The sequence below is a fragment of the Poromitra crassiceps genome (assembly GCF_964638095.1).
Source record: "Poromitra crassiceps genome assembly, chromosome: 5".
NCBI lineage: Eukaryota > Metazoa > Chordata > Actinopteri > Beryciformes > Melamphaidae > Poromitra > Poromitra crassiceps.
The window spans coordinates 34682141-34698588 of record NC_139642.1 but is presented as its reverse complement, the minus strand read 5'-3'; the positions used below and the strand labels follow the sequence as shown (position 1 = coordinate 34698588).

General features: G+C 44.6%; 1 protein-coding gene across 1 annotated transcript in view; it reads left to right on the top strand.

The window, feature by feature from the left end:
• Positions 1–16448, top strand: part of kirrel3b (kirre like nephrin family adhesion molecule 3b) — a gene marked incomplete at both ends in the record, with an annotated part of 93260 nt that overhangs the window by 7298 nt on the left and 69514 nt on the right. Inside the window, one exon of the mRNA XM_083637576.1 lies at positions 1803–1952. Coding sequence (XP_083493702.1) covers positions 1803–1952 — 150 coding nt within the window. The remainder of the gene's footprint in view (positions 1–1802; positions 1953–16448) is intronic.

Genomic DNA, 16448 nt, shown 5'->3' with positions numbered 1-16448 from the left:
AAAATATCACCTCTCAATCTGTAGGCTGTTCCTGTTTACACATGCAGTAAAATATCACCTCTCAATCTGTAGTCTGTTCCTGTTTACACTGCAGTAAAATATCACCTCTCAATCTGTAGGCTGTTCCTGTTTACACATGCAGTAAAATATCACGTCTCAATCTGTAGGCTGTTCCTGTTTACACTGCAGTAAAATATCACCTCTCAATCTGTAGGCTGTTCCTGTTTACACTGCAGTAAAATATCACCTCTCAATCTGTAGGCTGTTCCTGTTTACACATGCAGTAAAATATCACCTCTCAATCTGTAGGCTGTTCCTCTTTACACATGCAGTAAAATATCACCTCTCAATCTGTAGGCTGTTCCTGTTTACACATGCAGTAAAATATCACCTCTCAATCTGTAGGCTGTTCCTGTTTACACATGCAGTAAAATATCACCTCTCAATCTGTAGGCTGTTCCTGTTTACACATGCAGTAAAATATCACCTCTCAATCTGTAGTCTGTTCCTGTTTACACATGCAGTAAAATATCACCTCTCAATCTGTAGTCTGTTCCTGTTTACACATGCAGTAAAATGTCACCTCTCAATCTGTAGGCTGTTCCTCTTTACACATGCAGTAAAATATCACCTCTCAATCTGTAGGCTGTTCCTGTTTACACATGCAGTAAAATATCACCTCTCAATCTGTAGGCTGTTCCTGTTTACACATGCAGTAAAATATCACCTCTCAATCTGTAGGCTGTTCCTGTTTACACATGCAGTAAAATATCACCTCTCAATCTGTAGTCTGTTCCTGTTTACACATGCAGTAAAATGTCACCTCTCAATCTGTAGGCTGTTCCTCTTTACACATGCAGTAAAATATCACCTCTCAATCTGTAGGCTGTTCCTGTTTACACATGCAGTAAAATATCACCTCTCAATCTGTAGGCTGTTCCTGTTTACACATGCAGTAAAATATCACCTCTCAATCTGTAGGCTGTTCCTGTTTACACATGCAGTAAAATATCACCTCTCAATCTGTAGGCTGTTCCTGTTTACACATGCAGTAAAATATCACCTCTCAATCTGTAGGCTGTTCCTGTTTACACATGCAGTAAAATATCACCTCTCAATCTGTAGGCTGTTCCTGTTTACACATGCAGTAAAATATCACCTCTCAATCTGTAGTCTGTTCCTGTTTACACATGCAGTAAAATATCACCTCTCAATCTGTAGGCTGTTCCTGTTTACACTGCAGTAAAATATCACCTCTCAATCTGTAGGCTGTTCCTGTTTACACATGCAGTAAAATATCACCTCTCAATCTGTAGGCTGTTCCTGTTTACACATGCAGTAAAAGATGATTTCACAGGTCGGGAACCTCCAGCCACTCATTATGCATCGCCCGGAGTGTTCTAAAATTATGTATTTTAAATTTACTATGCGTGTTGTGTTCAAGTGCTACGTGGTTAAAATCGCACATGGGTTTCCACGGGCCAAATTACTTGCACGCCAGGCCGCCAACAAAATCTATTCTGATGAATGCAGCTTAAGTAAATTCAACACACGTTTATTATTTCGATAGACACATTTGTTTTTGCGTTGAGTAATTTGACACTAAACTGTATTACCTTATTAGTAAGAGACATGTGAACATGTAGCCCACGGCTGTTTTGCTTTCCTGTCTGTCTTTTTGTTGTCATTATGAAAAGCTCACACCAAAAGCTCAACGTTGAATTTCATTTCTCGCATTTGGCAAGCAAACAGGAAACTGATTGTGAAGGTGTTTACAATGAAGCAATGTGTTTGTGCTGCAGGCTATCCTCGTTACACGGTGATTGGGGACCACAGTTCAGGAGAGCATCACTTGCGAATCCAGCGTGTCGAGCTGATGGATGATGCCGTGTTTGAGTGCCAGGCTATCCAGGCTGCCTTGAGGTCCCGCCCCGCCCGCCTCACTGTGCTGGGTGAGTGTAGATTAAACACATACATGCACACACACACACACACACACACACACACAGAGACACACACACACACACACACACACACACACACACACACACACACCACACACACACACACACACACACACACACACACACATACATACACACACACACACACACACACACACACATACATACACACACAGACACACACACACACACCACACACACACACACACACACACACACACACACACACACACATACACACACAGACACACACACACACACACACACACACACACACCACACACACACACACACACACACACACACAAACACCACATTTTGCATACCTCCCTGTTGTACTAGTGCCAGCCACTTCCACTCACTGACTTTTCACTCTGTAACCAGATAGCGGCGCAGTAGCACCAAATGCCCACTGATATAGAGAAAATGTAAGTTACATTATCTTTATTTACATAATCAATAAGTTTAATGCAGTTACACATAGCTATTAATATTAGTAAGGCATAAACACCATAAACGTATTGTTTATGTAAATAACGCTAATGTAACTTACATTTTCTCTATATCACCCACAAACTAAACACACAAAGACACAAACAACACGCACACACATTCACACACACATGCAAGAATGCACACAACAACAAAACATTCACAGCCCTGTTCAGTCTTTCAAAGAGAAAAGCGAAAGCCATCAAAGATCTTTTGTGCATTTCCCGCATCTGGTAGACAGTGTCGAGCGTCACACGACTTATTCTCACACACACACACACACTTTAATTTCCTCTCTCTGCATTAGTAAGCCCGAGAGGTTACTGCTTCTTAATTCAACTTGATTGGGTTGTCATTCAGGGTTGCCAGTTCTGCCTTATTGGGAAGCATTAGTACAATCACTGGCTCACGTCTCTCTTTTGTGCATGGGCCATTCCAGCTTCCTGCTGCTTCTCTTTTCCCCCTTCCTGTCACCACCTCCCACACTGCTGGACGGCCAATCGCAGCAAAGACAGCAGGCGTCAATGACAGCAGAGCCAGAGAGAACGAGGGAAAAGAAAGGAGGAGAAAAAAAGAAAAGATAACAGAGGAGAGAGAGAGACAGAGAGAGAGAGAGAGAAGGGTGTCGGCAACGCACTATCCTCGCCACGAGCGACTGATCCACCTTATTGATCCAGCCTAATGAAAAGTGAAACTAACGATTTGTAGCTGAGAAGGCAGCAGGAGAAAAGGAGAGGGGAAGACAAATTGCGGCCTAACGTCTCTCCGGCTGCCAAGCCCCCCTGCAAATGGATATGAATGAATAATTATGAATTCTTCTACGGAGGGCCAACAGCGGGGTCTATGGCGGCTGCACTTCCCACCTTCCCCCGCTATCTCCCTCTCTCTCTCTCTCTCTCTCGCACCCCGTTCAGCTCCTTCAAAGTTTACCTTCTCTGAGTCATCGCTGTTGTTCGCAGTAACTTGGTCGTTTGATCACAGCGCCAAGGACAAGGGGGAGGAGACGAGTCACTGATCATTCAGGATGCGCATCCATCCACTGTGCTTACCAAGGTCACTGTCGAATGGATTTGATCAATTCAGGCATTAAACTAGTTCCTCTCCGGCTTTTTTAGGTATCAAAATGAATGTCAACCAAATGTCATCATTAATGGAGTAACCTTTCGCCTACTTACAGTAGTATACTTACGAGATTTCAGAAGCCCGGGAAGACGAGGACAGCAGCCATGAGTCAAAAAGAGTAAATACTGCACAAAATTATTTTTGTCCTGAAGCTCCCACCCACCTGCTCCCCAAGTAAGAAAGAAAAATCATAATTTGAAAATGCTGGACTGCGCGCTGCGTAGCGGGAACTACAATAGTTTCCTATTCAATGCCAACAAAATGAGTCATCGACAATGAGAGAGAGAGAGAGGAACCATTTAAATTACAGCTCCTATTTGGCTGATTGAGGGTGAGAGAGTTTATCATTCCTCGCCATAAGCCTCCGATAGAAGACGTTTGTTTAATCCCCCGCCGAGCCGGATGACGAGCCGGATGACTCCTGACTGCACTGCCGGGGTAGAGCCCGTTACCCGCGGCTGACTCACACGCAGCGTAATGGGAGGAATATATGCAAGGCCTGTGTCACCGCAAACTCCAAGCTGTCAATTACCTGCCAGCGGTGACAGAGAGTGTCTATCGACTTGGAAGACAGCGACGGCCCCCACACCTATGCACGCACACACACATAGACACACGCACACACACCATACATACACACCAACGCACACGCACACATGCACACGCAGTCTTCCTCCTCCTATCTGACAGCAGAATAAATCTAAAAGTCTCCCCTTCATCTTTCATAACTCAATATCACCCAAGCTCCTCTCTGAGCTCCGTATCACAGGAACTTTTCTCCATCTTGACTTTGATAAGCACAGAAAAGCCACAGCACAGACACACTGGGTAACACATCGAGAAAGACCTCCTCCACAAAGCAAAAATAATAATCATAAAAAAATGAACCTTTTCCGTGCACATCTGTCTTCTTCTCTCCTCGTTCGGCGAAGTTTTTCCTTGAAACGCTCATAGTTCAGCCGGAGCCAAAGATGTCAAGTCTCTCCGCTGACCCTAATTATCCTGCGCATTTGCGAGAATAAAATGCCCAATCAGGAGGAAAGTCCCTTACTGAAGACAGAATGATGCTCAGCAAGTGCATCAAGTATAACAATGAACAACATTCCTCCTCAGGAAAACAAGGAACACATCAACATTCCTCCTCAGACAAGAAGGTCCCTGGATCAAAAGCCTCTGGCTGGTGAGCAGCGTTCCCGATCTGAGAGCATCCGTGGCTTGCTGGCTTGCCCCCAGATGCCTACGGAGAATCAAGGTCTTGTGAATTAGTCATGAAGCTGGAGAACGGAGGGTTTCTGGTCCAAGAAAGACCCCCGAGGCTAATTATAGCTCCCACAGCAAGCTGGCACTGCCCCAACCCCTTGGTCTAATGTGTTCACCTTGCTCTCTGGGACCACGAGAACGAGGGAGAGGGAGATCACCATTGTTTGATTAAGGTCTCTCGCTCGGAATCGGTCCAAGGAGCTTGTTCATCCTTTTCACCAAGGAAAATGCGTTCACTGCCATGATGGAATGTGGCGCCATTTATTGACTCACTGTTGACATTTTAATATAATCTTTCTGTCTTAAACACTTTGTTTATCTGTCTCCATCTCTCTCTTTCTCTCTCTCTATCTCACTCTCTTTCTGTCTGTCTCTCTCGCCCTCTGAGTCATTACTAGTGAATGCGGAGCCATTGATTTCTCTGATTACTGAATTTGCGCTCCAATATGAAAAACTACATTAAAGGGATGCACAGTAATGTGCAAAGTAATGCCGCCAGGCTTTGTACATCCATACGTAATCTGTGTTAATTGAAGTTCTGAAGGGGAGATATTTGCTTTGCCAAAGATCAACTCCAAAGAAAACAGCGTGGCCTAGACGAGTCCTCAATATTACATTCGTTCCCAAGCAAATCATTAATTAGAGTTGAACTGCTACGGGTGTAGCCTGCTTCTTTAGTAATAATTACAGGTTTTCTTGCATCACACGCTCTTTGACAGTCCTCTAACCTTTGTTTGTCGTTTTCATCTTGAGGCTCACAGCTCTCAGATTATTAATTCATAATTACAAGAGAGCAATGGATTTGAACAAACATTGCCTTCCAAAAGTATACTAAGGGCGAGCAAGGGTGATTTATTTTCAGACAGGCGTTTGACAAATATTGATAATTATTTACTTTACTTCTGGCTCTGCCCAGTGCAGGGTCATGAAATATATCACATGCTATTGAGATCAAATAGAGGCTTTTGAGGCTTTTAATAGACCACTTAGCTGAAAACAAACAAAAAAATATAGTTTACAAAGCTTTATAATTACATTATAATAATAATAAAATACTTTAGGATCTTATATTTTACCTTGTAACACTATGTAAAGCAGTTTGAATTGCCTCATGAATAAATTACAAATGATCTTTACAATCACTTACGTTGGTGCATACAGTAGACAAAATACATTTTGAAGGTTTCAATAGGTTTAAATGATCACAAAATCATTGTATGTTAACAGTTGATTATAACTACTGTACACTCATAAGGTCGTTAATACATGAGCTTGTACTTCATCGAAAGCAATACCCTGGGCCTAGGGTATTGCTTTCGATGAAGTACAAGTACTAGGGCCTAGGCTATTTCCAAATGTTTGTGAAGAGCGGTTGCCAATCATGAGGAAGCATGCTGTATTCATTTTAAAATAGTCTAAACGTTCTGGCAGTCATGTTTGCCAATGTGACAAACCACATCCATCTGGTACCCGGGTAAGAAAAATAAAAAATGCTGAGAATTATTTGCAGATATTAATTTTGCCAGCCTGAGAGTGAGGGTAGATAGCTTTTCTCCCAGTGTCCTGTATGTTTTATAATGCCGACCGCATGTCTGCACCTACTCCACTCTGCAGGGACATGAGTGTCTCCAGCATGGACGGTTTGTAGCTTTGTCATTAACCTAGCCCTTTCATCCAGTTCGTCCTCTTGTAAAGTGGAGTTGTCTGAGGCGGGCGGTGGGTGAAACACAAGATTATGAAAGCAAGTCCGTTTTATTACCTCCACCAAGGAGGTGATGTTTTCAGTGTGGTTTGTCTGTCTGTTAGCAGGATTACGGAAAAACTAACTGGGCCGGTTTTCATGAAACGTGGTGGAAGCATGGGCCAAAGAGGAACCGATTAAATGTTTTGGGGATACAATGTAATTCGGGTCAAGGAAGCGGGCGGGGCTAGGGATTGGAAGGTCATAGAGAGTCAGGATTCGAGGGGTGACTAGAGGGTGTGGCTAGGGTGATGTGGGAGGGGTGGTGGTGAGGGAAGGGGCGGGGCTAGGGAAAATGCTTTATAGTCACAAGACTCACATAGCTATTAGTGTGGGAGGGAGTATCTTCCAGGAAGTATGTTTGAATGCATAAAATAAAGCTGAAACTATTCAGTTTGATTCTTTAAATATCTTAGCCTTTAAAATACATTACAAATGTTACATTCTGCCAGAGATGCTCACAAGTCATTGTTTGCAAGTCCAAGTCAAGTCTCAAGTCTTTGAGGGGCAAGTCCAAGTCAAGTCTCAAGTCTTTGAGGGGCAAGTCCAAGTCAAGTCTCAAGTCTTTGAGGGGCAAGTCCAAGTCAAGTCTCAAGTCTTTGAGGGGCAAGTCCAAGTCAAGTCTCAAGTCTTTGAGGGGCAAGTCCAAGTCAAGTCTCAAGTCTTTGAGGGGCAAGTCCAAGTCAAGTCTCAAGTCTTTGAGGGGCAAGTCCAAGTCAAGTCTCAAGTCTTTGGTCACAAGTCCAAGTCAAGTCTCTTATGGATGAGCATTCAATCATCTGCTGGATGCCATCCGGTCTAACTAAGGAATTCAAAGCATGTACTATATTATCCTCACGCCTTTATTATCATACAATGTCAGCATTGATTAGTTGACATTCTTATTAGTAGACATTTCCTTAATGTTAATCCACCAAAAAAATAAAAATAAAGATTGTTCACAAGTCCCAAACCTCAGGTCCAAGTCAAGTCTCAAGTCTTTGAGGACAAGTCTCAAGTCCAGTCTCCAGTCACAGTGTGTGTGACTTAAGTCCAAGTCTCAAGTCCAAGTCCCCATCTCTGCATCCTGCTGCAACTCTACAGCACTGCTTAATCAAGAACTGTATTTCTGTATAATTGGGGAGAAAATGGGGGGGAAATCTGGGGGGGGGGGTGCGGAAGAAGAAGAACCGTACTTGTGGGAAATAGGTAAAACTGGTCCATTGGAGTGAATGGAGATTACTCTTATATCTCTATGGCTCTCCTTAATGTTAATCCACAAAAAAAATAAAAATAAAGATTGTTCACAAGTCCCAAACCTCAGGTCCAAGTCTGTAGAAGAACCGTACTTGTGGGAAATATTGCAAGGTAAAACTGGTCCATTGGAGTGAATGGAGATTACTCTTATATCTCTATGGCTCTGGGCCATAGCTACTGCAGGGATAGGAAGGTCAGAGAGAGTTGGGGGTTCAAGGCATGGCTGGGGGTGTGTGAGGTTGGTTCAGGGTTCTGATCCAACTCACAAAATTTGGATATCATTGCGGACTGGAGTATTGGCCTTGGCGGAGGTCTGCGCTCTCAGAGTGCACTTCTAGTTCAAAATTACGTGCATTCATGAGCACAGCATGGCACCGGTCTGCTTACGAAAATAATTCAGAGCATGCCATTTCAATAAGCCCTTGTGTTGATATTTGAGTTTATTTCCCTACATTCTCGATTTTTGGACACAGTATTTTCACAAGAATATTCATGTAGACAAACACCCAAGGGTATATTTTTTGTTGCATTGCATTGCAAAAGCTGAGTCAGCCTTTTTGTGTGGATAAATCTGAATTCATTATTCTCAAGGATCACAAGGTCATCGCTTCAGTAATAGAGGTGAACTTTCAGGGGGAGAAAGAGAAACAGGAAGGAACTACAACAACGTCTCCCACACAAGCCAATTGTTCATTGTGCTCTTTCATAGACATTATTGAGAAGTGTAGGCCTGTCTGTCTGTCTATCTGTCTGTCTGTCTGTCTGTCTGTCTATCTGCCTGTCTGCCTGTCTGTCTGTGTGTGTGTCTGTCTGTCGATCTGTGTGTCTGTCTGTCGATCTGTGTGTCTGTCTGTCTGTCTGTCTGTCCCTCTGTCTGTCTGTCCGTCTGTCTGTATGTCTGTCCGTCTGTCTGTCTGTCTGTCCGTCTGTCTGTATGTCTGTCCGTCTGTCTGTCTGTCTGTCTGTCTGTCTGTCTGTCTGTCTCTCTGTCTGTCTGTCTCTCTGTCTGTCTGCCTGTCTGTCTGTCTGTCTGTCTGTCTGTCTGTCTGTCTGTCTGTCTGTCTGTCTGTCTATCTATCTATCTATCTATCTATGTGTGTATGTGTGTATGTGTGTATGTGTGATGTCTGTCTGTGAACATTAATTATCTTTTTTTCAACATTTTTCAAACAAATTGAATTGATGGGAATATCCTCTCTCTCTCTCTGACTGATGGTCTGGACTTGTGTGTGTGTGTGTGTGTGTGTGTGTGTGTGTGTGTGTGTGTGTGTGTGTGTGTGTGTGTGTGTGTGTGTGTACTGTACTGTATATATATATATGTCAGTCAATATATATGTCAATATATATATATATATATATATATATATATATATAGCTTTGATATATAACTTTTGTGCTTTTTTGTGTTTCCTGTGTATGTAACCAATTTGTCTCTTACAAAAGTCAATTTAGGTCTAGCCAAGCATCTCTGCTGAAATGAAAAGAGATAAGGTGTCCTAATCGGCAGTCATTTGGGGAGGAAATGTGGCTGTAACATACCGTACTATATATATATATTACTTTGCCTTTTCCGCCGTTTTGTCTGAAACACGAGATGGGATGATAACAGCATCTATGATATCAGAGAGTCTGTGAACAGGTGCATGATTATGGTCGACAGACTGTACAGTATAGGATGGGCTTTTTTCCAAGTGTTTGAACAGGAGGAGGAGAAGTGACACGAATACATCTGTGCTTTGCAGAACAACAGCACCGACTGTGTGCAGATGTTGGGCTGATTTGGATTCACACTATAAAGCGTGTAACTTTGCCACTGCTAATTATAATCGCCCTTCCCCCAACTCGTTAAGAAAAAACCATCAGGATTGATTGGCAGATCCTGGAAGGAGAAAACATGTGTTGTACTTGCAGAAAGATATATTTAGGTAACTGTGCCTTTGGAATTCAATCACCACCAGGCAGCACTAAACACACCGAATATAATGTAGCACTACACCGCCGGCTGGTGAGCAGCAATGTCAGTACCCTCCCAATCTGTGGAGAGCAGCTTTTGGGGCTGCACATGGCTGCTCTGTGACGGAGCAGGCTCTGCATGCCTCTGACAGCTCTGGCATCCCCCACACCCCTCATCTTCCTTATCCGCATCATCCTCATCCTCACCCCCCCCCCCCCGTTCCGCTATATGGTCCTGCTCAATTGGTAGATCATGGCTCTAGCACTACCACGGTGAAACCATCCATTCTCATTGAGGTCATTCAGGTAAAAAAGAACGAAAGAAAGAAAAATAATTGTCCCTCATGGTTCTGTAAGAAAAAAGTGCACAAACAATAAATAGTAGCATATACTGTAGTACCAATTAAATCTCCTCGTCCTTTCCCCCATCCCTCTTTCATTCATATCTCATCTTACTCACTCTTCACCTCCTTCATCTGTCCCGTATTTGTCCCTTTTCCCACTACCGACCCCTCAGTAAGTAGCTGGCTTGTTCATGTCCTGCACTGTACACATGTAGCAGTGTCTGCCATGGTGATTCTGATAGCCTTCACTGTACACATGTAGCAGTGTCTGCCATGGTGATTCTGATAGCCTTCACTGTACACATGTATCAGTGTCTGCCATGGTGATTCTGATAGCCTTCACTGTACACATGTATCAGTGTCTGCCATGGTGATTCTGATAACCTGCACTGTACACATGTATCAGTGTCTGCCATGGTGATTCTGATAGCCTTCACTGTACACATGTAGCAGTGTCTGCCATGGTGATTCTGATAGCCTGCACTGTACACATGTAGCAGTGTCTGCCATGGTGATTCTGATAGCCTTCACTGTACACATGTATCAGTGTCTGCCATGGTGATTCTGATAGCCTTCACTGTACACATGTATCAGTGTCTGCCATGGTGATTCTGATAGCCTTCACTGTACACATGTATCAGTGTCTGCCATGGTGATTCTGATAGCCTTCACTGTACACATGTAGCAGTGTCTGCCATGGTGATTCTGATAACCTTCACTGTACACATGTAGCAGTGTCTGCCATGGTGATTCTGATAACCTTCACTGTACACATGTAGCAGTGTCTGCCATGGTGATTCTGATAGCCTTCACTGTACACATGTAGCAGTGTCTGCCATGGTGATTCTGATAGCCTGCACTGTACACATGTAGCAGTGTCTGTCATGGTGATTCTGATAGCCTTCACTGTACACATGTAGCAGTGTCTGCCATGGTGATTCTGATAACCTTCACTGTACACATGTAGCAGTGTCTGTCATGGTGATTCTGATAGCCTTCACTGTACACATGTAGCAGTGTCTGCCATGGTGATTCTGATAGCCTTCACTGTACACATGTAGCAGTGTCTGCCATGGTGATTCTGATAACCTTCACTGTACACATGTAGCAGTGTCTGCCATGGTGATTCTGATAACCTTCACTGTACACATGTAGCAGTGTCTGCCATGGTGATTCTGATAGCCTTCACTATTGCTGGTGGTTGAAAATTGAAAATCCATGGAAGAGAGCTGGGTGAAATGTGCTCATCCCTGTCTCTTGCTCCCTCTTTGTTTCCCATTCATCCACTGTGTCTGGTGTGTGTGTCTGTGTGTGTGTCTGATGTGTGTGTGTGTGTGTGTGTGTGTGTGTGTGTGTCTGATGTGTGTGTGTGTGTGTGTGTGTGTGTGTGTGTGTGTGTGTGTGTGTGTGTGTGTCTGATGTGTGTGTGTGTGTGTGCACGGCATGCACATACACACATGGCTCAGGATCTTGTGGCTTTCAAACAGGTGTACAATGACAGCACTTGAAGAAGGCCGGTGATTTGGGCCAGTGAGCCACGTATGTCTCCAGTATCCACCTGTGCTGGGTATTCCTGTCCTCTCCCTTTTGTCTTCTTTTTTCCTGATCTATCTATCACAAACTCCACAAGCTGTCGCGACGGGGTGACAGGCGGCCCGAGTGCGAGCATTCTTCCGAAATAGACGGGCAAGTCGGGATCCTCATTGTTGTTCAGGACACGTCTGCCGAAGCACAGCGCTACAGCAGCCTACGATGCCAGCCTCCCCTCCCCTACATCATGCTGCTCCTTGTGAGGAGAGCGCTCTCATTCATTCGCCGCCAAATTGCTTTTTCTGCCTTGCTCACGCTCCTGGAAAGCCAGCGTGCACGTAGGATTTGACAGGCTGGTTTGGGCACGTAGGATTTGACAGGCTGGTTTGGGGAATGTTCACCAGCATCGGTTTGGCCACCAATCACGCAGCAGATTCATTATCGGCGAAACCAGTTGTTACCAGAGCGAGAGTGGACTTCTTGGCCAATTGCAATGCTTTGATCAGCTTCCCCTCAGACAAATGTAAGGTTTTACGGGGGCGTTTGGACAATTGATATGTATCGTGGGACAAGAGGCAGCTTTATGACCCCCAGGTTTATTCAGACCCCCTCTTGGAGGCGACAGACTTACTGCCTTGCGCTGTTGGGTTAATTACACGTCGATATGCTTCAGTCTCATTTATGGATGTCTTTGATTATGCACTAAAAGTAAATGATCTCACTGAAAGCCAGTCTTTCTGACTTCACTGTTTCCTTCGATTGAGGCTAGGGTTTATGGTCAGTCTCGGAGCAGTAGGGGCGTCTGGGTAATATAGAAGTAAAACCACTCGCCTGCCACCGCGGAGAGCCGGGGTTCAATTCCCAGCAGTGGTACCTCCGGCTTAGACAGATGTTCCTACAGACACAATTGGTCGTGTCTCCGGGTGGGAAGCCGGTGGGGTATGAGACCTGGTCGCTGCACTAGCACCTCCTCTGGTTGGAAGGGGCGTCTCTTCGGGATGGAGGGGGAATGGGAGGAATTGACCAATCACGGACATTCTTATTTGCGTGACGCAACTCGTTTTAAATGATGCACCAATGCACGCATAGAGCTGGACTTCCATAACAGTCCAGCCAATCAGATTTTACCATATGAATTCCTACAGCAAAACCCGGAAATGCTGACTTGTGATTCATACCCTCCGTCGCTGGAAGTGTGCTGACATAAGACGTTGGGTCTGACCATAGATATTATATTACTATACAGGAGATGGGTGACCGCAGGCTCTGCCAATTCTAACAAATGCTAGCAGCAAGTCTCCTAAATTGTCATGTGACCCCGATAGACTCAGACCTGCCATGGCCGTGTCCGTGGAAAACCATGGGCAAAACCCACGTCACAAAATGACAGGAAGTGAGTTGAAGTTTGGGCCGTCTTGCTTGAAATCCCACCTTCATTGGTCTGACCACGTGAGACATAAGCATGTGCTAGTCTACAACTCTCCCCAGATCGGCAGAGGGGGTGGAGCAGGGGGAATTGTTCAAGTAGCCTACAATTATGGAGAAGAAAAATAATTCTGTGCAGTATTAACTCTTTTTGACCCATGTATGGCAGTGTAACCGAATGAATGTGAGTCCTCGTGAGTCCCGAGTGGTAGCGAGTAGGTTGGTTAAACTCACTCCCCCAGTATAAAGGCTTGTTAATCAGCTCCGCCAAGGGAGCTAGCTCTCTTGGTGAAGTGGTTGGCGTGTCCGTCCATCAAGCCATAGGTCGGCAGTTCGAATCCACCCCTGGGTAAGCCCTTAACTTGGGTTGCTGCAAGTACCACCAACACAACGCCATTACAGCAGCTGTCCTCCTCTTTCTGGGCTTCTGAAATCTCCAAAGTATACTACGCAGGCGAAAAGCGGGAAAAGATTTATTTGAGCACTAGACTGGAAGGAAGGCTTGAAATGAACCCCACGTCTTATCTCAGACTGGATGAGAAGATGCAATTCCATTAAATTGTGGCATCACCTATCTGACGGATAGGGATATATAGGCTAATGTGAGTTGTGACAGACAGGCCAAAGGAGTTTCTCCCTCAACCTCTGGAAATGATTGCTTAGACTCTAAGCAATCATTTCTCTAAGCCGTAGGGCATAAACATGTGAAATTACTTCTCATAACCACTAACAAGTAGCCTCGGGTCAAAGTAACCACACAACATCCTTAAAGATGATGGAAGTAAACTCATTACATTTGGCTACACCTGTATATTGGACCTGTTTTAAATTCATCAGTGTGGATGAGCAAAAACCACAAAAATAATTTCTAAATGTATCTCCTATTGATTCATCTATATCAAAAACTGTAATCACTCGTGTTTGTGTGCGTGTGCATGTCCATGTTTACGGAACGCATGCATGAGCTCATGTAGGTTTTGTGAAAGTGTTGAATTGGATTATATTCCCCATGTTAAAGTGGTGAGTGGAGCAGGGTTTGAATGGGATTATATTCCCCATGTTAAAGTGGTGAGTGGAGCAGGGTTTGAATGGGATTATATTCTCCATGTTAAAGTGGTGAGTGGAGCAGGGTTTGAATGGGATTATATTCTCCATGTTAAAGTGGTGAGTGGAGCAGGGTTTGAATGGGATTATATTCCCCATGTTAAAGTGGTGAGTGGAACAGGGTTTGAATGGGATTATATTCCCCATGTTAAAGTGGTGAGTGGAGCAGGGTTTGAATGGGATTATATTCCCCATGTTAAAGTGGTGAGTGGAGCAGGGTTTGCAGCAAGTCAGCCCTGTAATTAAAGGGGAGCGATCAATCCGAGCCGCTGACCGAACTACTTATGCCAAATCCATGGAATGGTCGCAGTAAAGTGCTAATTTAGAACCATTAGGGACTGCCGAGTTTGCAAACAGCCCAGTAATGATGATGGCTGATTCAAGTTCAAGGCCTGGCCTTTGTTATAACTGTCAGACCTGGCGGTCATAAGAAGCAGGCTCACTGGAAGTTCTCAGCTGAAGAGAAAGAGCTTAATATCTACTTAAATCTATCGACGTTCGGAATGGTTCCCTCATTCGCTCACTCACTATTCTCTGTGTAGTGTTTATATAGTGAACTATATGGGGAATGATCAAATGACACTACCCGACTCTTCTTCTCCTTTGGTAAACACGACAGCATTGCATTGTGGTATATGGGAGAAAATGTAGGGTACATTCACTGTTCACTAGAGATTGTAGTGCATTGTGGTGGGACTTACGTGGAGGCCATGGCCTCCGTTCCCCCTCCCTCTCAGGCCAGATGCCCTGAGATCCTTAAGACCACCTTGGCAGTGCCCTGCTACCAGCCTGCTACTGTCAGTTGCTTTAAAAGCGTCAGTGGTCTCAGTTTAATGTAGTCGCTGCCCTGGCCTATACAAAGGATGTGTCATTGGCTCATTTTAACACACATTTCAGAAAAATCGCTCTTCACCATGTCAATAGAGCAATTGCCTTTGTGCCCTGGCATGTGGCTTTGTACCCTAAAAAAAAATGGTGGTGCCGAAGGCCAGATGGCCTTGCCCCTAAAATGATGAAATTCCCAAACCTGATTGTGGGTATTTCATAGTGAATCAAATTAAGAGCTGAGAATTCGGACACTAATACAAAATGGCCAACAGAGAATAGTCCACTATTTCTGTAATAGGGACCGCTTTCGAACAGGGCTTATGTGGCCAAGTCATTCATTTAATGTATATTCAGGCGATGCAGGGCTGCAAGGATTTTTTTTTCTTCTTTACCTGACTATTGTAATCATGTATAACTTACCTATAACTGCCTCTTTTTCTTTTTGCTGAGGAGGATTGGTCCTACTTAGAGTGCAGAAACCCTAAAACAGATGCCTAAGGAGAACACATCAAAAGCCCCGCACATACAGTAGTAGGAAACAAATGAAGGATTTCAATTCAGTCCCGTGACGAGACTCACGACTGTGTCCACATTGGCAGTAAGCACTAAAGAGCTCAGAGTCACTGAGGACATGGAGAGAGGGAGAGGTGTGGGTGCATGACGGAGGCAGCAAAGCGTGTCCTCTTCCTTGTCTGTTTGCCATTCACCCTCAGTGCCGGCAGGCAGCCCTCCAGAGGACACGACCCCACAGTGTTTGATCTGCCAATGACCTCCCCCTGCTTATGGAGCTCCATTATGCATTAAATCACAACCTTTCTTGCACAATACACTAAAAATGTGTCCATAAAAATAGGCAATTAAGAGTATTGCAGGTCAAGAGGAAGCCATAGCGTGAATTGTTGAAATGGTCTTTGAAGGTATCACCCTGCTGAACATCCATGGGTTGTTTCTCATAATTGTGTTTGTACATGTGAAAAGAAGGGAGGACCATTTACCTTGAGAGAGGGTTAAAGTCGAACTGAACCCGTTCGTCACGTGCATATGAGTCCGTTTCAGACTGAAAACATAGTTTGTCTAAAAGATGACAGGTTGAGAGGCGGGTCATAGTATCATGTCGATGATTTTATTTGACAATTCTGGGGACTGGATTGGGCTTTGGCCAATCCTGGCGTGTTCCACCTCCAAATCGAGTGGGATTCAGTGTGTTGTGGCGCTCCCCTCGGGAAGAGCCTTTTGACGGGAGGAGTGGAGCTCAGCGACCCGCAGGCAGCCAGCTGCCTTCGTGTTGCCGAGCGGAGAGTGCAGCACGTCGGCCTGGAATCTCCAAAGTGCAACCCCTGACAACCAAGCTCTCGGATGCGCCCGCCATTATCGCTGCTGTAAATACGATATCCCTGGAATGCGCGTTTTAACGAGGCAGTTACATTTCTTTGCATTCTTAGAGATTAT